The sequence below is a fragment of the Halichoeres trimaculatus genome, unplaced genomic scaffold, assembly GCF_033239565.1.
Source record: "Halichoeres trimaculatus isolate MK-OKI-2021-1 unplaced genomic scaffold, fHalTri1.1 fHalTri1_scaffold_17, whole genome shotgun sequence".
NCBI classification, from domain to species: Eukaryota; Metazoa; Chordata; class Actinopteri; order Labriformes; family Labridae; genus Halichoeres; species Halichoeres trimaculatus.
Window position 1 is genome coordinate 30,887,128 of NW_027437195.1, and position 24,186 is coordinate 30,911,313.

General features: G+C 39.2%; 1 protein-coding gene across 1 annotated transcript; it reads right to left on the reverse strand.

The window, feature by feature from the left end:
- Positions 1 to 8,284: 8,284 nt before the first annotated feature.
- On the reverse strand, positions 8,285 to 23,801 carry LOC141806046 (protein FAM163A-like). Its single transcript, XM_074691273.1, has 5 exons — positions 23,425 to 23,801; positions 22,808 to 22,860; positions 11,028 to 11,119; positions 9,736 to 9,850; positions 8,285 to 9,604 (listed from the first exon to the last, which is right to left on the reverse strand). Exons 4-5 carry the CDS (start codon positions 9,826 to 9,828, stop codon positions 9,212 to 9,214), a joined length of 486 nt encoding a protein of 161 aa, XP_074547374.1. The 5' UTR covers positions 9,829 to 9,850; positions 11,028 to 11,119; positions 22,808 to 22,860; positions 23,425 to 23,801; the 3' UTR covers positions 8,285 to 9,211.
- Positions 23,802 to 24,186: the final 385 nt, after the last annotated feature.

The following is a 24,186-nucleotide window of genomic DNA, read 5'->3' on the forward strand; positions in this document are numbered from 1 at the left end:
AAACACACACTTTGTTTACACTCTCCACCTTCTCAACAAATCAGATCACCTCCCTGACTCTGACCCGTCAGGTATCTGTCTCCTTCCCTCTCTCAGCTCTGTTTCTGAGCCGTCACAGGCCTCAGGCTGTTAGCATGACACAGGCCTGTGAGCCCATTGTTGTCTGACAGGAGAGCAAACGAGCCGAGCAGGTAGAGCCGAAGAATACCTGAGCATTAACACAGACAACAACAAAAGAGGACGCAGCGCCTCCGCCCGAACACGAGGATCCTCAGTCCTACTTTCACATCATAAGGTTTCCCCCAACTTCACCCAGAAGTTTCTGCCTTTACATTCTGTCTCTGAATTAAAAACGGGGATAAAACAAATTAAAATGTAAAAAAAAAATAATAATAATAATAATTAATTAAATGAAAAAAATTAAATAGTAATACCAAAATTAGCAAAAAAGAAGATAGTCCTACAACAATCTTAACAGTGAAAAAATTAAAAAAACTAATATGATCTGTAATCTAATGAACACTATATCAGTTTGATAAACAATAACAGGTGAAATGTAATAATATATATATTATTACATATATATATATATATATATATATATATATATATATATATATATATATATATATATATATATATATATATATATATATATATACTGACTTAAATAACAAATAAATCAAAATGTAATAAAATATTCAAATGATTTTAAATTAAAAATTGGGATAATATTAAAATAAAAATAAATTAAAATGGCTGAAAGATACAACAAATTAAAATGTCAAAAAATAAAAATGTATAAATTAAATAAAAAAAATAATTAAATAGCAATACCAAAATTAATCAAAAAGAAATACAATAAAAAACACATTAAATAAAATAAATATTAAAGTGAAAAAGAATAATATTAATAAAAATGAATCAAAAAATAATGAGTTAAAGAAAATAAAAATAATAAAATACACTATTTTTTATTAAATAAAATCTCAAAAAAATGAAAATGAAATTTAAAATAATTAGAAAAAAATAAAAATAAAATTGAATTAAGAAGCTTTGATTAATTTACAAGAAAAAAAAGTAAAATAAAAACAGTTATAAGAAATTGAAATGCTTATTACATAAAAATGATTAAAAAAAAAGTCTTGATTAAGTTTAGAGTTGTAATGATGCAGTTTGGGGCTGAAAAAAAAGATCCTAAAAGAAAAGCTGGATCAAAGAAGGTTTGGTCTGCCGTTTGCTTTTTTCTGAGATTAAAGAAAAAAAAATGTATGAAGAACTTTCTTCAACCAGGAACAAAAACCTCTCAGCCCTGAGAAGCTGTGAATCTGTGTGAAACGTTGGTAAAAACAGAATTTGATCACTTGAAAAAACTCAAACCCTCATTTATCAGATGTTGAAATTAAAACATTTCATTGCATCATGAAGAACATGTCAAACCCAAACCAGCAGTTTCTTTTTTAAACAGTCTGGGCAGGAGCATGTTTACCATCATGTTGCATCACTTCTCCTTCTGACAGCGCTCTGACTGTGAGGAAACTGAGGAAACTGAGGAGACCAGTTTCTGCAGTTTGGGAAGTGACATGTCGTCACTTTCTCGCCTACACTTCAGGGACTCAACAGTTTCATAACATTTTTCTGCTGAATGTTTTCAACAGATGATCATGTGTGACAGCGGACAGGTCAATTTAACATGTGGACCCTTCCACTACAGAGCCAGGCTGTTGTAATTTGTGCAGAATGTGGTTCAGCAGTGTCTGACGAAGACAACAGTGTAGCTTAGCAGTTAGCCACAGTGCTCCAAGAGGCTGTTAGCCTTCAAGCAGCTAGCCCGAGTCCTTCACAACCTCTTTCCTGCTCCATCCACTGTCCTCTCTGAAACTCAGTCATATTTATCCATAAACCACCTTTCATGACTTCCAACATGCAGCTCAAACTGCTTTATAAGAATAGAGACAACAAATAACAGCAATATGTGAAGATAGTTCTATAACAAACTTTACAGTGAAAAAAAAACCCTAATATGATCTGTGATCTAATGAACACCACATCAGTTTGATAAAATAAAAACAGGTAAAATGAGTTAAAACTAAGTGATAAAAAAAAATAAAAAATAAATATAATGAATTTAATAATAAATAAATCAAATTGAAATAAAATTTTTAAATGATTTAAAATCAAAAATTGGGATAAAGTGAAATAAAAATAAATTAAAATGGCTGAAAGATGCAACAAATTAAAATGTCAAAAAAATAAATACAACGAAATTAGCAAAAAAATAATTTAATAGCAATACCAAAATTAATCAAAAAGAAAACAAAAGAAAAAATAATGTAAAAATATATAAAAGTTAAATAGAATAATATTAATAAAAATGAAATAAAAAAATAAGTTAAAGGAAGTTAAAAATGAAATAAAAATTATATATTTAATAAAATATTTTAAATTATAATTAAATTGAAAATAATTCAGAAAGTTTTAAAAAATACAGTTATAAAAAAATAATAATTAAATTTAAAATATTTCAAAAAAGTTTAAAAAATACACTTAAATAAAAAACGGAAAAAAAGTATAAAAAACTAAAATGTCAATAACATAAAAATGATACTAAAAATTGTCATGATTAAATCCAGAGTTGTAATAATGCAGTTTGGGGCTAAAAAAGTGATGCTTAAAGAAAAGCTGGTCTACTTTTGGTCTGCAGTTTGCTTTTTAAGAGATTAAAGAAAAAAAGAAATGTCTGAAAAAAAAGTGTCTTTAGGACGAGTCGGCTTCTCTAACAGGAACTCAGCATCTCTACACCATCACTGACACTGGAAAAAAAACGCAGCGTCCATGGTCTCCAAAAAGAATGCCAGATTCTGGTTTATTTATTACTTCACTTCAAACACCCAGTCACTTCATTAACCTGTTAATCATTAACTGAGTGAGTTAGGAAATGTTCTATTATTGTTTTTTCTTTAATCATTGAACAAACTTTTCAGTTTGGTTGTCCCTGTTCCAACACTTTCAGAGATAGTTTCAAGGATGGTTTCATAAGAAAATAAAATGTTTTAATTGCAGCGTTTGACATTTTGTCTTTGCACTATTTCAAATGAGTTTCATGGTTTAACAAACCAGAGAAATCCTCTGTTTTTAACTTTTGGAATCGCTGTAGTTTCTGAAAACACATAAAAACTTTGCTGATCAGCTCCAGGAGGTTGAGAAACTGAAAGAAGTCTTGTTTTGCTCTCACTTCAAAGTCTTTTTGGGATTTTCTTCCCCTGATGAATCTCCAAAAAACGGGAAGTGAAAGCATCTATTCTTAACTTCAGTCTCTGGTTTTACTCTTATTTCCCATCCTCCTGTGCTTTTTCAGCACTTCCCGTTTTCTTCTGGTGTTTTTTTTTTTAGCAGAGATTACCACACGCTGTGACCTCTGCGTTACTGTAACTGGAGTCAGACTGAGAGGAAACCGTCCAGGCAGAGAAACTTTTATTCCTCCTTTAAAAAAAGGAACATTCATGTGAAACTTGGTGGATTTTTCTCACAGTAACAAAAACTTACTGCACTTTCATACGAGCTAAAAACACAACTTTGACCAGTCCTGGAAATGAAGACGTGTGCTCATCACAGGACTGTGCACACTAAGACAGAAACCGCTTCAGCGCACGGTGAGAAACACATTTCTTCAGTGAGATTATTTCACGGTTTGGCAGTGAACACCAACGCTCTTCAAACTGAACAGAAACGACAGCTCAGGGTCAAAATTCAGCACAAACTTCTGTGAGGTGAGAAAACAAAAGCTCAACGCTCAGTGGAAACAACATGTGAGAATATACACCATAAACATCTCATTTATTTACTCCTAATAACTAATAATCTTTCATTTGTTCAATAAATATCTGTTAAGTTACATTTAAGTTCAATTTAAGGACAATATCAAAGTGAATCTTTTCTTTTTCAAATAACGATTTCCATCTTCAGGTTCGAAAAGTGATTTAAAAGAATTCACTGCAGAAAATGAAATAAAAAATAAAAAGTGTTTGTGTCTGATTTATGGTATAAATTGTCTTATTCGAGTTAATCTGAGCCACATTCAGCTAAAACGTTAAAAAAAATATTTTTGAAAATCCATCTTTTAACAACATTTTAAAAACATTTTTGTCGTTTCAGGTCACATTTTACCCAATTTTTGGCTGTAATCTTAGTTTTGTTTCTCTATTTTGTAAGACTTTTATTTTCAAATTAAAAATCTTTAAATTGAAGTTTCTTTTTTCTAAGGTCAAAAATGCATTGGGGGCAAATTTTTAACCCTTTCAGGGGAACAGAGGAAAAAATGTGCTCCGATAAAAACTGATATAAAACCATACAGATTAATGTTTTTTCTTCTTTTTTCTTGGATCTTTTAATTAACTCTAACCCTACTTGAATATATAAAAATATTTAATATCTTTTATTGTTTTAACTTTTTAACTGCCCATTTGATTCCATAATGTCCGTCTTTAAAAAAACAAAAAACAAATATAAAATGAGTTATTTTTCATATAATAAAAGTCGGAGAGCTGGGGATATTTTAAAATATCAGGCTTTAATACAAAAGATAATAATAAAATTGATAAAGATGCATTGTTATATTTTTTGCAGGGTCAGATTTTTAATTTACTACCCTTTCAGGTAAACAGGGGACAAAAATGTCCCATACCAAAAACTGATATAAAAACATAACAGCCTCTTTTTTTCCTCTGATCTTTTAATCAACTCCAATCCTATTTAAATTTATAATCTTTTTTTTTTATATTGTTTTATCTTTTTAACTGCCCATTTGATTACATAATATCACTTTTTTTCTAAAACAATCATTAAAATGATTTTTTTTGTTTAATAAATACTGGAGAGCTGTTTTTTTTCATATATCCGGCTTTAATACACATAAGAAAAAGTAATAAAACTGATTAAGATTAATTTTAATATTTTATCTATTTATTTTTATTTTTTTTAAGTTTCAGATTCCTCATTTTTTACCCTTTCAGGTAAATAGAGGACAAAAACTTCCGTTGAGTCCCATTATAACTATAACTTCTCAAAGCAATCATCACACAATATAATCAAATATTATTTCAGGGTTTCATTTTAAGGAAAAATAGTATAATTTTTCATTTTTACTGTTTACCATGAGATGAATTATCTCATTGTTCATTCTTTGTGTATTTTTTACAACATAGCCGTGTTGTTTTTCATTTTCCCTAAAAGTAATCAAATATAAATTATGTAAAAAAATCAGTCTATTAAGTTATTATAGCAGTTTTTGGTAGAGGACATTTTCGCGTCCTCTAATATCCTCAAAGGATATAAAGTAAAGATACTGTGAAGAGGATCTGCAGCTCCACCTTCTGGCCCGGAGTCTCACGTCCACTGTTGTGAAGACGTCACTTTTAACAAGACCTGTGTTTGTTTTGGAAATGAATGATCTTGTTTTTAACTCTACCTTTCTTTGTTACAGTCAACTTTTTCCCTGATCCAGCTCCAGGAGGTAAGTTATTTATCAACAGTTAGGTAGAGCTACACTTTGAAACCTGACAACAAGCTAACTTTGTCAGTTTGTAGCGTAGTTTAGCAGCTGCTATATTTCTCTCTGCTCACAGCCCGGTGCTCTGAGACGTGTTTTAGATCACCTTCACATCACTCAGAAACTCAGTCAGGTTAATGTGGCTCAGAGTTTGTACTTTAAATCAGACACAAACACTTCTCAAATTCCACTTTTTGCAGCGCTGACTCACAAAATCACATGAAACTCTGACAGCCCTCACAAAACCACAACAGCCTTAAAAACGTAGACTCAAGCACAGACCGTGGTTAACACTGCATCATGTTGACATGTTAAATAGCAGGTATCATGGATTATAAGACAAAAGATCAACAGCGTGTGACACTCATGAGGAAGACGCACCAGAGCAAACCACTTCAGTTTGCTTTCACTTTCTCCAGAAGAGAAACTGAAAGCAAACCTGCAGGTTTCACCAATAACACACATTTTCTCCATCGTGTCTTCACTCAGACAAAATCAGGAGTGGGCAGGAGTTTCTGTGGGGAACAAACACTGGTAGAAAACTGTTAGCCCTCATGAAGTGTAAACTGGAAGAGACGGGGGAGGGGCAACGACTCAGAGCGTAACAGAAACTCACACAGACGTGTCGTTGAGTCAGTCTGAGAGGAGTCCCCAGGTCTCGTTGTTGCTCATGTGCAGGAAATAAATGTTGGTGTTTAACGTCTCATGCAAACAGAAAATGCTATTTCTGTTGGCTGAAGTCCACCAGATCCACGTCTGGTCCGGCTCCGCTTCGACACAACACTGGATCTGACAGGTTTCAGTTTAAGTCTTCACTCAGAGCGGCTGCATACCTGATCCTCCAGGTCAGAGCCCTCATCATCAGTCTGCATGGATCAAACACAGGGTCGACTTTCAAAATAAAACACCCCGTGCTGTAGTCAGATCGTATTCACCTCTACTACAACGACGGACGGAGAAAGAGCCACAAGTCGACAGGTTTGACGTTTTCGAAGCCAAATTAAGTCGTCATGAAAGAGGAGAGGAGCATCACTGGAGTAAGACGTGCAAGAAATGCTCGATCACGTGTGTCTGGATGTTGATGGTCGAGGAATCGTGGAGTCAAATCACAACAGAGCAGAGACAGACCTGGTGTAAGTCTTACGTTTTGTAAACGTCTAAAATCTGAGGTAATTAAAGCTGGAAAAACTAACGACTGAGACGTCTGACAGTATTTTGGCTGTACGTTCAAAAACAAGCAGACAAATGGTTCAACTCAGTGGTTTTCAAAGTGGGGTCCGTGGCCCCCTGGGGGGCCGCTAGGGAGCACAGGGGGGGCCTCAGAAAATTGGAGGGAAGGGAAAAAAAAGAATCTAATTATTTATTTATTTTAAATGAACATAAAACAAGTAAAGTGCCATAATATTTGGCTTCATATGTTTACGATCAGTGGTGATTGCTCTAAGACTGCAAGTGAAGCTCAGCTTCCCCTAAAATGTCCCTAAAAAGTGTTGATATGTTCTGCTGTGTGAACATTTCATTGATAAAATCTGAGCTAGAATTCCTTCATCTTTAGTTCAGAATCAGCTCCTATCACAGGTAACTGGCTCCACCTCCTTCTCATTCATCCCCGCAGCGTCTCAGCGCTTTAACACAGTCGGACGCTGAGCGTCTTCTGACTTCAGCGGGGAAGCGTAGAGTGGGTTGTTCCACTGTGGAAACTGGACGGTCATTGGATAAACGCTGGGCTTTGTCCCGCCCATCGGACGCTCAGCGTCTCTGGGGGTCTATGAGGCAGTGGGCTGGCCTGGACGCTGGGCTTCTGCATGATGATTGGATGATCTGTCTGAGGCTGAATCCCTTTTTGATTGACAGTGAAATGAGCCAGTCAGCGATCTTGAAGTATAACCCTCCACTGGAGCATCTTCTCAGTTTTACAGTCAGTTGTTCTGGACTGATCCAGAGGTTTTATCGATCCTCAGTGAGTTTACTTTTCTTAAAAACGACGAGCGTTGTGTTTAAAGATTCTCTCTCTTTTCACCAATAAGCAGCTGCAGCTCCAGCTGAGGAGCTTCTCCACCTGTCACTCACACTTACAGCCTGACGTAGTCTCACGTAGCAGCTGAAAACTTCTCCATGATGATGTCATAGCCTGTGTCGACCTGGCGGTTTGCGCCCATTATTAAGCTGTCTTAAATAAAGAACTGAACTTTGAGGCTCTTCCTGTGTCTAACTACTGACTACATGGAATAAAGGAGGATCCCACTTTGGCTGACAGAGCCCTGATTGTTTCCTTCTTCCTGCAACAACTTTTGTGAGTCTGGCTTTTGTTTTTTTTGTTTTTTTTTTTTGTATCATTTCCTGTAATAATTTGTTAAACAAATGTAATAATTCAATAAAGTCTGTTGGTTCCTATTCTAAATAATTTTTTTATTTTACCTAAGTCAGGATTATCCCCATAAGTATTCATTATTTTCAAAAACTTCCTGCCTGTTCATGTGCCTATGTGGAATGCCAAAGAAAGCCACAGGAGTTGGAGGCAGGGAGAGCATCAGTGAGGATTTATATGATGACCCTGATCAAATCAGACACAGCGTAAAGGATGAGCTGGGCTGGCAGAGTGGAGACAGATATTTCCGTCTCCACTCTGTTAGGGTGTTGACTGTGTGCTCTGTCATCCAGCTGGAGTACTGAGGAGTCCCCTGATCATGATCCTCTCCTGGTTCATGTTTGGCTGTAAAACCTCAGACCTCAATGTCGGTTTGTTGTTGTGGCTCCGCCATTTATCATTGTACGGTTTTGAAGCCAAAATTCCTCCGTCACAGCCGCCGCCATTGGCAGCCAGAGTCTGCGCAGTAGAGACTGTGAGGGATTCTGGGAGAATCTGAGTGGAGCTGGGTGACAAAAATGATAATATTTTTTTCTCTTTAGAGAGTCTAACCACTTCTTGACTCTACCTTCTGACATATTTTATAATCCCTGAAAAAAATACACAAGAACGTCATCTGTCAATCATCGTTAAATGTGACGTAAAGCCTCGTTTTTAACCTCTAATAACTAATGAAAACAAAACTTTTCAGAAAAAAGAGGACTTGGATACAAGACAGCCAAATGATATCTTCAAATCACCACAACAATCAGACGTGAGAAACATTTCTACCAGGTGGATTAATTTTTTAAAGTTTGACCACAGCCCATCTGGAATGACTGGGGAGATGGATTTTTTACCCATATTGCAGCCAGCCACCAGGGGGAGCAGTTTTAGTGGTGACCTCACTTATGTTTTTACAGTCTATGGTTTGGACACATTTTGTTTTATTTTGAAAGTCACTGGGTGTTTTGATGTGGTTTGTGCATGACTTCCTGTCTAATCTGGGCTCTGACCAGAGCTGGACGCAGTCGGTACGATGAAAATATATTTAAAAAAAAAGTTTTAATCCATGACCTTGATGAATTTCTGTCAGACAAACTACCAGAGTGAGGATCTGCTTCAGTTCGCTGTGGATGAAAAACTGTTTGTGGGTCCGGCCCCCCCACAGGGACTGAGTCAGTGGGCCCAGAGTCCGGGCTCACCACTGGACGGATGAGTCTGTGGATCTGAGGATGTGACTGTGCTGCTGCTCTGTCCTCCACAGTCTGGTCCCAAACAGAGCGTGTGTGTGTGTGTGTGTGTGTGTGTGTGTGTCAGACCTGCGTGCTGTAGGGCCGCGGTGGCGGGGGGAACATGCCCGTGTGGCTGAAGTGGCTCAGATGTGGGGACCCCTGCGGGGTGACGGACAGCGCCAGAGACACGGACGGGTTCTCGTAGTACGTGTGGAAGCCGAGCCGCTCCCCTCCGTTCCGCATGTCGTTGGCGAGTCCGGAGCGCACGGAGTACGGCGAGCACGTGGGGCAGTGGTTGTGGTGGGAGCCCGAGTCCAGCTGGTCCAGAGAGACCGGGGTGATGGCGGCGCCGTCCATCGCCAGGAGGTTACAGGCGTTGCAGGGGAAGTGAGACAGAGGGTCTGGTGTTGGCGCCGTCGCCGCCGTCGCAGGGCCGGCGTCCGCCTCGGAGCCATTCTTCTTACAGCAGTAATACTGCAGAGAGGAAACGGGTCACACAAAAACCACCGAGTCACAAAGACGACTGCACGTGCTTCGTTCTGAAACTGATTTGTGATGGAGATTTGCACGCCACCAGCAGGCGGCGAGGGGAATCTGAAGGATACCTGGAGTCGACAGTAACAGAGCACTGCGATGATGCACAGCAGAATCACTCCGGCGAGAATTCCTCCGGATATCACGATAGTTCCCGCTGACATTCGCCCAGCTCTCCATCAAACCCTTCAGGAGGAAACGCAGACACACAAACTCAGATCAGCTCTGTGAAATCACCACCACACCAGCGTCTGACAGAGTTCCCCATAAATCCTGCAGAGATGATCAATGTTGGCTGATTGAGTGTATTTATGTAAGGAGGTGATGTAAGCTCCTCTGATGAAACGTGCTGTAACCAGTTTGGCTTTTATCAGACGGAGGAAACTTCAGGACTCACAGAAACAGAGACGACGTCTCTCAGAGGAGAAACAGACGCAAATAAAACCAAACAGAGGAGACGACACCTCCCACTGAGCGTTTGGTGACGGTAATAAATCAGTCATCGACTTTTACTGGGACGTGTTTCCAGAAACGATCTTCAGAGACGACCTCCCCGACAGAGGACGGTCTGATCTGGATGTGACGTGTCACATTTGGTTGCGTCCCGCTGAGCAAAGAGACGTTCAAAGGACATCCTATCAAAGTCACTTTGAGACGTCAAACTTTGGTCTGGTGCAGTCAATGGAGACTCCCCAACAGGTTTCAGGCTTAAGGGCCTTTAGGGCTCCAGGGCCTCTGGCTGCTTCCTCCTGCCACCCATACATAGCCAGTTAGCGTTAGCATCTTTTGCTTATGGCCATACCACCCTGAACACGCCCGATCTCGTAAGCTAGGCAGGGTCGGACCTGGTTTTCACTAATGATACTATTGTAGTTACTTAAGTCATTGTTATCGTAAAATTAACTGTTCACTAAAAACTGTTTCAGAATGGAAACAGGAAACGGAAAGAAACAAATGAAATATGAATTTGATTAAAAACTAATGTTTAAATTAGATGACCAAAAATGGTGTTGAAAGGATGTCCTTTGAACGTCTGTTTGTTTAGTGTGCTCACTCACTCGCTCCTGCTCAGACGACCAAAAAGTTTAAATGTTGACCTGCAGACTGACGTCCAAGTGGGGTCGTGGTTAGACGTCAAAACAGAGGATTTAATTTGAACGTGGTGTCAGGTGAGACAGGCACGATCTAGACTTGATCTGTACGTCCATCAGATGTCTAATGTTTAGTGGGTTGACTCTGTTATAAGAGCTCAATGCCAAGGCAGGGAGAGCATCAGCAAAACATCACTTGTGTTTTTTTTTTCAGGAGGAGGAGTGAGAATCTTGGGAACATCTTCTTCCTGATTGTGAAGGTAAAGAGTTACCTCAGCAGACAGCAGGAGATGCAGAGGCAGACGAGTGAGCGCAGGTTGGAAGCCATGACTGACCTGAAGAGTCTTCGTCTCGCTGCAGGAACCTGCACAGAAACACAGGATAACCTCAGAGTGGAAATGAGGGGATTTCAACCCTGGATACTGCTCCACTTCAGCTCTTCAGTAAAGAAAATCTATGTACAGATCAGGGCTTCAAGACTGATTTCTGAACTGCTGCTCAGACTTGTTTAATCAATCCAAAAACTTTCAGCTGATACATTTTTCAGTATCATTCCTGCAAAAAACTAAAACCTTATCAAGTGTTTTTAGTCTTACTTTAAGTAAAAATGGTCTTCTTATACTCAATACGAGCCACATTCAGCTGACCAGTCAAGAAAAATGTTTTTTTTTTCCCAAGATATTTTAAGACAAAAATAAGTAGACAGGTAAAAAATCTGCCAATGGAACAAGAATAAAAATGGCTAAAACATTTGGTTAAAAAGTAGAAAAATGTCAGCTAGATCCCTCTAATCCTTGTTTTGAAAAATATGAAATAAAAAAAAAAACCTTTATGAAATGATAATAATAAATAATTAATTAATAATTGAATTCATAAACAAATAAAAACATTATTATCAATAATAATTGGATGAAATTATTATGAAATAATAACAATTAGTTTACTAATTATAAATAAATATAAACAAATACATAAATAAATAAATAAATAAATAAATAAATAAATAACTACATTATTATGAATAACAATTGGATAAAATTATTATGAAATAATAATAATTGGTTAATTAATTTTGTATAAATATTATAAATAAATGATGAAATAATTAAATACAAATAAATAAATAAATAAAAAATAAATATAACAATAATTGTATATTGAAGAATATGAAATATATATCATAGTAACATTGCCTTATTTCACAATTTAATGACCATATTATATATTTGTCTGTTATTGTTTTTAAAATGGTATCTATATAAAAATATTTAATTATTTAATTCTAAATCTTTTGGGGTTTCCTAGTTACAGTTTAAATTACTTGAAATCGGACATTTTTCTGGACTGGTCAGGTGAATGTGGCTCAGGTTAAGTCTAAAAAGATATTTTCTACTGAAAACAAGACAAAAACACTTAAAAAGATTTCAGTTTTTACAGTGTATTGATTTCAAGCACATTATTTTTTGTCACATCATGACCTGAACCAACAAATATCACAACTTTATCTTCTTAGAATATTTTTTCATGACATTTAAAGTGTCCTCTTTTAACAACAATTTACTATAACTTTACCAAACAAAAAAATATATATTTTTTTTCTCTTTCAGATATTTTAATGCTTACTGTGTAAAATCTTAGTCCATGACATTCTTGAGCAGTGTTTGGACTAATGGGTCCAGGAACTTTAGCTCCTGTTAGAAAATTTCCCATAAAAATTTAGTTTCTGTTATGCCGTTATGCAAAATAGCAGCAGACCAGTAGGGGGCAGTAGAAGAAGAAAGGAAGAAAATGGTCGCGTTTAAACCCTGGATTCAGTTTGTCATCAGGGCTCAGCTCCTGCAGCGCGTGCTCTGCAGAGCAGGACAGTAATCTGGGACAAATATCCCGACTGACGGTCACATATGAGCAAAAATTGGTGCAAGTGAAAAGAAATCATGAGTCCCCTCTCGTAATTATCTCCCTGCACACGGTAAACGAGCGTCTGGCCTCAAACGGACCCTCACAAACACGTCCGTCTGACGGGGAGCATCAAACGAGCTGCGTGCTGCGGCAGCCCCATTAAAACACGGAGCACACAGTCTCAGTATGAATCCAGTGAGGGAGAAATGACCTTTCTATCAGTGTGTAAAATGCATGATTCTGACATTAATTCAGACGCCGTTAAATGGCTGAGCTCCAGCAGAACTACTAATCTAAAAGTCTGTCATTATGCTAATTACGACAGCAGAAGACTTTGTATAACTACTGTTCACGTTGATTAGCTCCAACATCCAGACACTTCTCCGGCGAAAAACAACATTTAATTATCCCAATTAGACTGATGAAAAAATACCAAGCTGCCGTCTCATTTCTGATGGATTAATGCAATTTTCTACCAGCTCTGAGTCTCTGGAGGCTTTGATTCACAGAGACGACGGAGGAGCATGTGAAATAAATCCTCCCTCAGTCTGAAGGAGTCAGAGCTTAATGCCACGAGTTAGAAATCCAGGAGCTGCCTGCCCTTCCAGCAATGCTGAAGCCTGAGGTGGGGAGAGCACACCTTTCTGTTGTTTTATGTGCAGATATGAAAAGTTAAGGCAGGGAGAGCAGCAGCAAAGACATCCAGAGTGACACATATGACCCTGATAAAATCAGACACAGCATTGGAGGGAGAGCTGGAGTTGGGGAGGGTTTAAAGAAGAGGTATTGTTCTTTTCTGAGTCTTTGTTCTGTCTCTTTGGCGCCCCCTGTGGTACCTTTACATAATTTACAGCTCAAAAGAAAATCTCTTTTCCCACTGGTGTTTTTAAAAACTCTTATTTTAGCCTGTAAGTGGCCACGGGAAATTTTGACGCCTTTAATGCTCAGTGGTTGGGTGGCACGCCCCGGAACCTGTATAAAATCTGGGTGTGTGGTGCGTTCCTGGTAGTTTTTTTAAGTGTTTTTGTATTTATTGTAGTTTTTTGTTTGTATTTGTATTTTGTTAACCAACAAGTGGTGATAACCACTGTAGTCAGTCCGGTCTAAGTCAAGTTTTGCCCCTTGGCAAGCACACTGAGGTACATGTGCAAGGCTATTTTTGCACATTGAAACCTCAGTGTATGATTTAGGAATATGACACAGTTTGTTGGATATTTTTACTTTGTAATGATATATATATATATATATATATATATATATATATATATATATATATATATATATATATATATATATATATATATATTCTATTTATTATGAGTATTTTAACTGATGTTTTGTATGTTTTTAGTTTCAGGGTGAAGAAATAATAATAAACATTTTGTTTAGCTGCTGTCTCTTTAAGACTCTCCACTCCACAAACCCCCTTTGTTCTGATTGGCAGCCCTCTGGAGGCCTGTTGGGGGCAAAGCTTTGTGCAGTCCTTTGTGTTTAAGGACCACTCAGGAAAGACTTATGTAATTACCTCAATGTTTCAGCAAATCTGGAGAAGATCTGGTAATTTTTTTATTATTTTTTTTATTTTTTATTTTATTTTTTTTTCCACTTGTCTGAATTATGGTTATTATTATTATTTTTTTCTAAGGAGCGTTTTGATCCGTTCTAGGGTTCAACAATTTCGTAAAATAATTCAAGTGTGATTTTTTTTTTTTTTTGCGATTTACTCTGCCATTATTTTTTCAAGACAATCTTCTCTTTCTTCTAATTTGTCTTAATGTAAATTCAAATTTTTTTCTTTTGTTACTATATTTTCTACTTTTCTTTTTTTCCTACAAATTTGTTTTATTATATTAATATTATTATATATCTTATTGTCATTGTATTTTCCGCAGCAGCTGTGGCAAAAAATTTCCCCCATCAGGGATCAAAAAAGAATTTTCTATTCTCATATATTTTTCAACAAACACAAGCAATAAATCACTCTGTTTTAGAATAAAATCCAATTAAAAATAATATATATTTTTTTCTTTGTATTTTCCTACTTTGATTACAGTTATAGACTCAGTAAATGCTTTGACGTGCAGTCTCGTTAGCAGTCACCACAGCTTAAAAAAATTCTGCCAAACAAGTGTCGTTTAAACACAAGTTAATAAGTTAGTAAAGTTTTAAACAATAATGCAAACAAATCTGTGGCTTTCCAGTCAGGCATCAAATCCTTGGCTGCTATAAATTCGTACAGTGAATTTTCTGTGTATAAAAAGTAGATTTTCAGGTTTTCTGTCTCAATATTTTATCAAGTTTGTAAGTTGATAAATATGAATTTAGTTTCTGGATCTTGAGATCTCTGAATATAAATAAATAAAAATCAGTAGAAATCACAAATTATGTGACATGGATGTGTTTACTTCTGTTTTTGACTCAAGTTCACCATCTAGTGTCTCAAAGTGGGTACTGCAATGCTTTAAAGCTGTTTGAAACTTCATTTTTTTTTCCATCTTTCTGTTTGGAAACTCTGGTTTCCAGCGACTGCTAACAGCTAGCATATCAATACAAATTCCTGTACACGTTAGCATCAAGCTAGCGCTTTGTTTCCTCTATGGTTTACAGTCTATTAGGAGATGTTTAGCATGTTGAATGTATCTCAGAGTTTTCCTGAGGAACTGTTAAATGTCTGCTAAGCTAAGCTAAGCTAAGCTAAGCTAACTGGGACAGAGTATTCAACATAAAGTCTAGCCGCTCCGACATAATGTGGAGAATCAATAAGGGAAACAATTAGCATAAGTCAGTTTTGTCTGTTCTGCTCCGATAACTGACAAGTCATGTGACCAGATCATGTGACCTGTCAAATCAAAGCCTTTACAGTTAGAAAATCTGGTTTTATCAGATTGGGAAATTATCACAAATTCAACTAATTATTCAGCACTAATCAGTTTACAGATTCAGAGGTTTGAGAGTCTGCACATGCTCAGTCTGAACATCCAGGATCGTTAATCCACCCTCTCCTCTTTAATTAGACTTCGTGACCCGTCTGAACCAACGCTCGGCTGGATCTCTGGGCTGGATGAATCCTCTCCCTTGCTCCACAAACACGGAGGCAGAGCTTCATCCTCCCTTTGTGCTCCTCCAGTGATGTGAATGGAAACAAAAACCCGGGGTAAGCAAGGTGCAGCTTCTTCAATAAAACATGCAAAGAAAGGATTAAACTTTAAAGGACTCCAGATGAAACTCTGACAGAATCATAGAGAAAAATGTGTGTGACCGTGTGAGCTGAAACGAGCATGTTGGGCTCTGGGCAGACAGCTCACTCGCTCAGCAGCTTCCATTGCGTCATGGTACTAAATTATATACACCACGGTCCAGGATAATGTAGTTAAAAGCCAAGTGAAGTCTCTCTTCCAGTCTCTTCATCTCCTGCTTCTCCAGCTCGCCGCCTCCTGTCTCCTCATTTCTCCTTTTGCCTCTCATTCACTCTTTCCTCCTCTTCTCTCACACAGAGCTGAAGCAGAGCATCACTTCTGCAGCTCCTGCAGCTCCTGCAGCTCCTGCAGCTTCTGCAGCGCTGCATGAACACGTCTCAGCATGCAAGGATCTTTGTAAAAACACAAAAAGGAGATATTTGGGCCAACATGCCACAGAGCGTTTCCCAGCGCTTGCAGACGGCGACACACAGTGACAGAGGTTGGAGGAGTCGACTCTGACGCTGTCACAGAGTTTTAACCAGCACGGTTCAGGAACGACTCTCTGCGGGTTCAGAGCGGTCTGATTCAACCAGGAAACACGCACAAACATGAATCCAAGAGAAACCACGTTACCAAACTCTTTGTTCACCGTACAACGGCTGAGAGCAGTCACAGGATCTGCCAGAAATCCTGTCAGGACGGGATCAGAGGAAAGACAAAATAAAACTCATCATACTACAACTCCCAGGAGTCCACTGGGCTGATGACAAACCTCAGCTTCAGTGACAGCGAGTGGATGATCTAGGATTTCACTGAACGGAGTGATGAGACTGAAAACATGAGCAGGAAAATCTGCCTCAGATTCAGCTGGAGAGATGTTTCTGTTTTTTACAGTTTGACAGAAAACAGATCAACACTGTACACCTTCTCCAAAAAATACACAGAAACCCTGAAGATAAAGATAAGATAAGACAAGATACGATAAGAGAGATTTTAGCTCCAATCATCCAGATGAGTTATATTTATTTTAAAGCCAGATTTAAACTGTGAGTAGCATTAAAACGACCTGCTGTTCAGTGGTTGGAAACGATGCTACAACGTGAAGTCAAGTTCTGTCCATTTCTGACCGATACAGAGCTGCAGGTGTTCTGAAGTAAAGTGTGACCGTGCTACACTCAGCCCAACGTGTCAGTAACTGTCGGCTGAGGATTTCCACTCCTGCTACCTGAGGTGCCCGCCTCCGTCGCTCCCATGCTGCTCCACCCACAGTGTGAGATGGTACACGCTGCGTTCCTCTTCTTCAAACGTCTGATTCCTCACTCCTCCTGATCGGCGGTTTACATCCTCGAGTCGTTTGTCAAACGACTCTCTGCAGCTTTTCTGTTGCCAAAATACACACACATCCTTCACTGTTTGCAGACAGTTAACGGTCTGTTAACATCTGAAAACATCTCTACCTGGGGGGAGTTCTTTCCAGAGGTGCAGGGACTTTGGGATGTGTGTGGAGCAGCCTCAGTGTTTTTTATTTCCTCCTCTGTCCGTCCATAATAAGCTGACTCCAGCTGTGGTGGTCTTGGTTTAGTACCTCCTAACCCAGTGTTTCCCAACCCTGGTCCTGGGGACCCCCTGCCCTGCATGTTTTAGATGTTACCCGACTCCAACACACCTGATTGAAATGATCAGCTCGTCATCAAGCTCTGCTCCAGCCTGATAACGAGCCATTCATTTGAATCAGGTGTGCTGGAGTGGGGTAACATCTAAGGTGGGCTTTACACGAGTATGAATTTCTATGACGCCGGTAAAATAAACTATTGATCCGGTGATACTGACACACAGAGACGCGTATTTGTCCTTGACTCTGCATCTTTTTTGAAAACGGGTCTGCAGGTGGATTTCTGCGTATTCGTTTTCATGACGTACTTGGTATAAACAGGTAAGTCCGGAAAAGACGGTGACCTCACAGTACCCCTCCTACTCCCCGCCCCCCAACCCACGTTGTCACACACAACAACAACAACAACAATGGCGACAGCAGCTACAAATATTGCTTTGACTATTATATCAACATTTTCTCAGAGAGCATGAACAACACCAGCAACGCAAACAACAACAACAACAACACGTGCTCATGCAGAGACGCAGCATGTTACGCAGCATGAGCACTTGTTGACGTGGAATCCGCCTCAGAGCAGAACCAGACGGGCAACCCAACGACAGTTTTGCGTTGTCATGTAAATGCACAAGCCTATGTACAATACGATGTGTAAACAGCGATACATGTTTTGATGCTGACACCAAGACGATACGGGGCCGTCCTCGTGTGAGGAGGGCCTAAAACATGCAGGGCAGGGGTCCTCCAGGACCTAACCAATGGTCTTCTTTGAGGGGCCATTTACACGACAACGGTTTTTCATGCCAAAACGCAAAAGTTTGTTTGTGTTTCAGCTTCGCGTTTTCAGTCGACCTACAATGCAAAATTTTGAAAACGGCCTCCAGAGTGTGATTTTTCTGAAATGCTTCTGACACCGTTGCCGTGCCAACAGTAAGCTGGTTTTCGGGGGAAACGCTGATGTCACCCATCCAACAGTCCAACAGTCCAACAGTCCATCAGTCCATCAGTCCCGTTGTTAGGATGGTGGTGATCTCCCGTGTTGATCTTGTTCTGCTCAATCTGCTGAATCTGTGACTGTCTTTAACAAAATGAGCATCTGTTGCTCTACTTCTGCTCTGAGCATTCACCAACACACCAGATGATCGGCCCAAGTCTACTTCAGAGGAGATCTACCAAAAGCTGCTTCTGGACAAGACAGTTATAGCACCACCTACAGGCCTGGCAGACTTACTACAGAGTTTTCAGTCCCTCAGCGTTTCTGTGCAAACACAGAATTTTTTCACAGAGTTTTAGTGTTTTCATATGAAACATTGCCGCGTAAACTGGGCCTAAAGAGTGACCCTGTAAACTGGAGACCTTCAGCTGAACGTGTCAGAGGAGATCCAGGTTACAGCAGCTGTTCAGACACAGAGGAAGACCTGGGGAAGTCATCCTGGTAGGGATGGGTGGCGGTTCTCAATGATACTGACTTTCAGTACTTTTTTGTGTTTATGTGCTAAAAAATATCTTTTTTTTTTAAATCATAAAACATACACATTTTTCAATTCAACAGATTTATTCTGCAATATATAACCTTGCAATACTGTGGTTATGTCCAGCATGGACTTCTTCCACTCCATTACAGCCACAAGGATGCTTTTAGGTACTTTTGACAGAATTCAGACGGTACCGGTAGTAGTACGTCATTCGGTACCTATTCCTACATCCTGGTTTAGGTTTATAGATTAATGAGGATCTAAAGCTGTTGGAGGAGGAAGCATCCCGCTCAGAGTCCTCCATCAACGGCTCCTCCTGAAGCTAACACGGCTCCATCTCTGCGTCTTCATGCTTGAGACGAGGGAGGAAAATCTGTTTGGGGAACTATTTATTTGTGGAGAATGTTGGAACAGGAGCTGAAAGTTCCTGGGCTCTTTAGAGTTAATTTCTCTAGATGTCATTTTTTCAGCTAAGAGTGTCGCCCCCTGCTGGTCAGAAATGGCAGTGAAAGACTCCTGGTTTCTCTTTTTTTCTCATAAGACATAAAGTCTTTGGATCATTAACTTCCTGGGGTTGGACTGACATCATTAGCACCTGATCACAGGTATTAGTCAGTTTATTGGTCAGGAGGAGGACTGAGGAGTGTCATATAAAAACATAATTCTGTGGTGTTTAAAGTAAAAAAGCAAACAGTATCAGGTATCGTGAGGCTTTTCTTTATCATGAATCTTAGCGACTGGAGAAATGAACACGATCCTTTCATCGTAGCCGCTCCGACCTGGTGTGTTGGAGCCCTTGATGGAGCTGGAGCTGCTCAGCGAGGTGGAGAGGTTTCACCTCCCGCTCTGGGATCTATTTTTAGCCGTTTTCTCGTCTCTCGACTCGGTGAAAAGCAGGAGATGAGAGGCAGCGGAGAGAGGTGTCAGATTTTAATTTGTTTTCTCTGTGGGAAATGAAACGATCCTCGCAGTCAGCTAAATGCCAGCCCACTGAAAACACTAAACACTGAGTGTGTGAGTGTGTGCTGGATGCTCACACACACTTATACACACTCACACACACTTACACAACCACAGCTAAACAAATCCCTAATTGAAAGTTGGAAAAGTAAAATGACTGCATCCCTCCAAAGTTTGGAGTGGGGTGATGATGATGGTGATGATGATGATGATGATGATTTGTGTTTTAAATTAAAAACTCTTCCTCCCGTGTGACGCCGCCGTGAACCCAGGAAGGAAGTTTAATTAGAAAACATAACTTTAAACTATAGGTGAGGGGGAAATGTGCTTATTGAAACAGAAAGTGGAGCTGGCTGATTTACGTCCCTCTCTGAGCCGCTCTGAAATATGGAGCAGAGGCCGGCGGGTTATGAGCGGCGTAAAGACCAGGAGGACCGGAGAGTCTCAGTCCACAGGTAAAAATATTCACCAACTTCCTCTTCAGCTCAGCAGACAGAGGAACAACTTCTCCGTTCGTTGTGTTGTTTTCTAACTCCAGCTCTACGGTTGGTCGACTCATGGCGAGTTGAGGACTTCACGGTGAATTTGTTGGCGGCTGTGACTCAGTGACAGAGTCATCGTTTTCTAATCAGAGGGTCAAAGGTTAAACCAACCACAGCAGTGTGTGTTTGGAGTGATGGTTTGTGGTGAGTGGTCAGCGTGGATGTGTGGCGTCAGTGCTGAGAGACTGCGCCGTGAATGTTCTTCATGAGTGGTTGTTGGAGTGGCGTGAGTGTTCAGGGTGAATGGTTGAGGTGAGTATTGTGTGGGTGCAGCGTGAGGGTGGTGTTTATGTTAAACATGAGCGTGGCGTGAGTGTAAGGTGTGTTAATGCCTAAGACACAACAATGACCCAAAATCTTATTTTAAAAAATGGAGTAACCACATTATCATTTTTTAAAACAATTTGGGTTAAATCTTTTTTTGTTTTTTGTTTTTTTTTATTTACATTTCAGGTTTTATCACATATTTTTAATTTCATTCTGGGATAAATATATATTTTTTTATATTTTGGGTTTTCATATTTTTTTAATGACATTTCAGGTTTTATCACATTTTTGAAAAAAAAAAGTGTTTTATTTATTAATTTTTTTTTATTTGGGTTTTATTGGATTGTTCGTTACATTTTGGGTTCAATCACAGTTTTTAGAAAAAAGAGGGGTTATTTGACATTTCTAAAAAAAAAAAAATAGAGGTTTTAAGTTCCTTTTTAAATAAAAAAAAAAATGGGTTTGGTTACTTTTTAATTTGGGTTTTATCACATTTTTTTTTATTACATTTTGTGTTTTTTTTTCATTTTTTAATATATGGGTTTAAGGCATTTTTTTAAATTTGGGTTTTATCAAAAACAGTTTATCACATTTTGGGTTTTATCACATTATTTTTTTAGTGACAATTTGTGTGAAACAATATTTTTTCTTAAATTTCAGGTTTTATCACATATTTTTGAATTACATTTTGGCTTTTATCACATTATTCTTGTTTCATTTTGTGTGTAATAAAACATTTTTTATTTCATTTTGGGTTTTCGTATTTTTAAAATTACATTTCAGGTTTAATCACATTTTTCAAAAAATATTTTTGGTTTTATTTATTTATTTTTTTTATTTGGGATTTATCAAATTGTTCATTACATTTTGGGTTTAATCACAGGTTTTAGAAAAATATTTGGGTTATATCACATCATATAAAAAATATGTTTTTTGTTCCTTTTTGATATTTGGGTTTTTATGACTTTTTTTAATTTGGGTTTTATCATTTTTTAAAATTACAATTGTTTTTTTAATATATTTTGGGTTTTATCGCATTTTTATTTATTTGTGTTTAATCAAAAAACAATTACATTTTGGGCTTTATCACATTACTTATTACCTTGTTTTTCTAATTCTGGTTTTATCACTTTCTTTAAATTACATTTTGGCTCAGTTTAACATAACAGGCTCTAACATGCATGAGTGTGAGGTGTGATGTTGGAGAGCAGCATAAAAATCTAGTGCAGTCAGTTGCCTGCAATTGATCAATTGTAAATATAATCATCAGAGTAATCAATTACTTAAATAATCGTTAGTTGCAGCCTTCTGGCCAACAGGAAAGACTTCTTCATGCGTTAACAGTTTCCTTTTTCGAGTTCGCCAAAATAAACTAGAGAAAATCACACGCTAAATCACAATACTGGTCCAAAAAGTCACAATTGGATTATTTTCCAAAATTGGTCAGCCCTCTAGTGGAGACTTGAGGAACTGTATTTTTTAAATACTTAAGCATTGGTTTCATTTCTTTAGACACAGCAGATCTACACATCTCTGAAGTGCGTTGTGTCGTTGGATAAACAGAGTATTATCTCCTTTGTGAGGAACTCTGGATGTTTCCGTTGGAGAAATTATCCTGAGCTGAAATGCTGCGTTTCTTTCCCACCTCTCACCCAGGGAGGAGAGATGGATGGAGGGATGGAGGGATGGAGGGATGAAGGGATGGAGGGATGGAGGGATGGAGGGATGGAGGGATGTAGCGGCTGGCTCTGATTCCTCCATTCTTAAATGATGAAATGAATATTTTGTTAAGGTGGCCTCTAAGTTAGCGCTGGAAATCACAGCGAGATCCTGCAATTTTAAAGCCCTGGGGCTTCAATTATTCAGCCATCATTCCTCCTACAATATTTTTCCATCACAGGCCGATTCAGCCAGGTAGTAAGATCTGGACGTTTCTGTGGCGTCCGTCTCTGAAAGCACTCATCTCGGCGTGTGAGGAGAGGAACACAGAGACACCCTGAGCTCGGGCAGGAGGAACAAAGAGGAGGAGGAGGAGAAAACAGACGTACACCTCCTCTCCCTCAGCTCTGCTTCACTCTTTGGAGGGTTAAAACTTTACACACTGTTTCTACAGCTTACCTGCAGAAGTCAGCGTCTGTGGGGTTTCATCCTGGACTGTGCAGCAAAGCCTCCTGGGAAAAGCAGTGAAAAAAGATAAGAAATGACATCAACTGGGAGAGAGATGAGAGGAGACTCCAGTAAATGAGATCTGTCTTCATTCACACCTGATGTCAGTCTTTACTTCCTCCTCTGCACAAACACACACTCCACACACTGCTTCACATCCTGATCCTGATCTTACGCTTTGATTCTGAGACACATTTTGACTGAAACTGTCCAAAAATCTGCAGGAAAGTGTCCAGGATGATGATAAAAACACAGACTGCAGATGCATTTCCTCTCAGAGAGCATGCAAACAGCTGATTCTTCATGGAGCAGACAGAAAAAAGGTGAAAGCTCATCAGAGCAGAGTGTTCACACTGAGTATCATGTCTGACACAGGTGTATGGGAGCTATTAGCGAGATGAAAGCCTGGGTTAGGACTTTCCTGAGATAAGCAGAGCTAATGTTTTAACTGAATAGTCGACTGGAGGTCAATTTAGCAGCTGTTACGTCTCTGATTAGCTCCATTTTCTCTCAATTAAGCGGATAAATTGCTGCGCAGCGCCGAGAGGAGGCGCACGGACGGCTCTTACCTTTCCGGCTCAGGGAGATCTCAGCAACCTGTTTGAGAGCCCGTTTGTCTCCTTAATCCCTGCACTGGGTCCGGAATCGTCCGCAGATCCACACACAGTCCGAGTCTGGCGCCGTGCTCCTCAGCCCCGCTCAGTGAGGACGCACGGAGCCCCCCTGTGCTCGCGCAAACACCGGAACCATCACGTCATTCTCCGCCGCGTCCGCTCCCCTCTCCGGTTCACTCACAGCCAGGTGCCCGAGAGGAAGGCCGGGGGGATCTCACGGCATCCTCCTCCTCCTCTGTGGAGCAGGAGAGGCAGGTCTGAGGAGGCGGAGGTCCGGATCGTGAGGGGCATGTCTCGGCATGGCTGCGTCCTCAGCGCGGGCTGCGAGGGGAGGTTCGGCACCCTGCTGCCGCCGGTCCCGGAGGGGCGGGGTGGGAGGAGAGGCAGGGGCTGCGACAGTGATACTGCTGCCGGAGGACGGGAGGGGATGGTGGAGGTGTCAGGGGCAGAGGCTGAAACCACACTGAGGAGTCTGGGAAACCTTCCTCTGGCTTCACACACAGATTTAAACTCGCTGTGAAAAACTTTTAGCTCATGAAGCTTCAGCTCAGCCTCAGAGGAAGACGTCATCATTTTACTTACTAAACATTCACCATAGTTTTAAATTTATTTTCATGAAAGATTTTGTTGAAACAAACAAAAATATTAAAAAAAATACGCATATAGCGAGAGGTAAGTCTTGTACTTTAAAATATTAAAGAGGGGGTATTGTGTCTT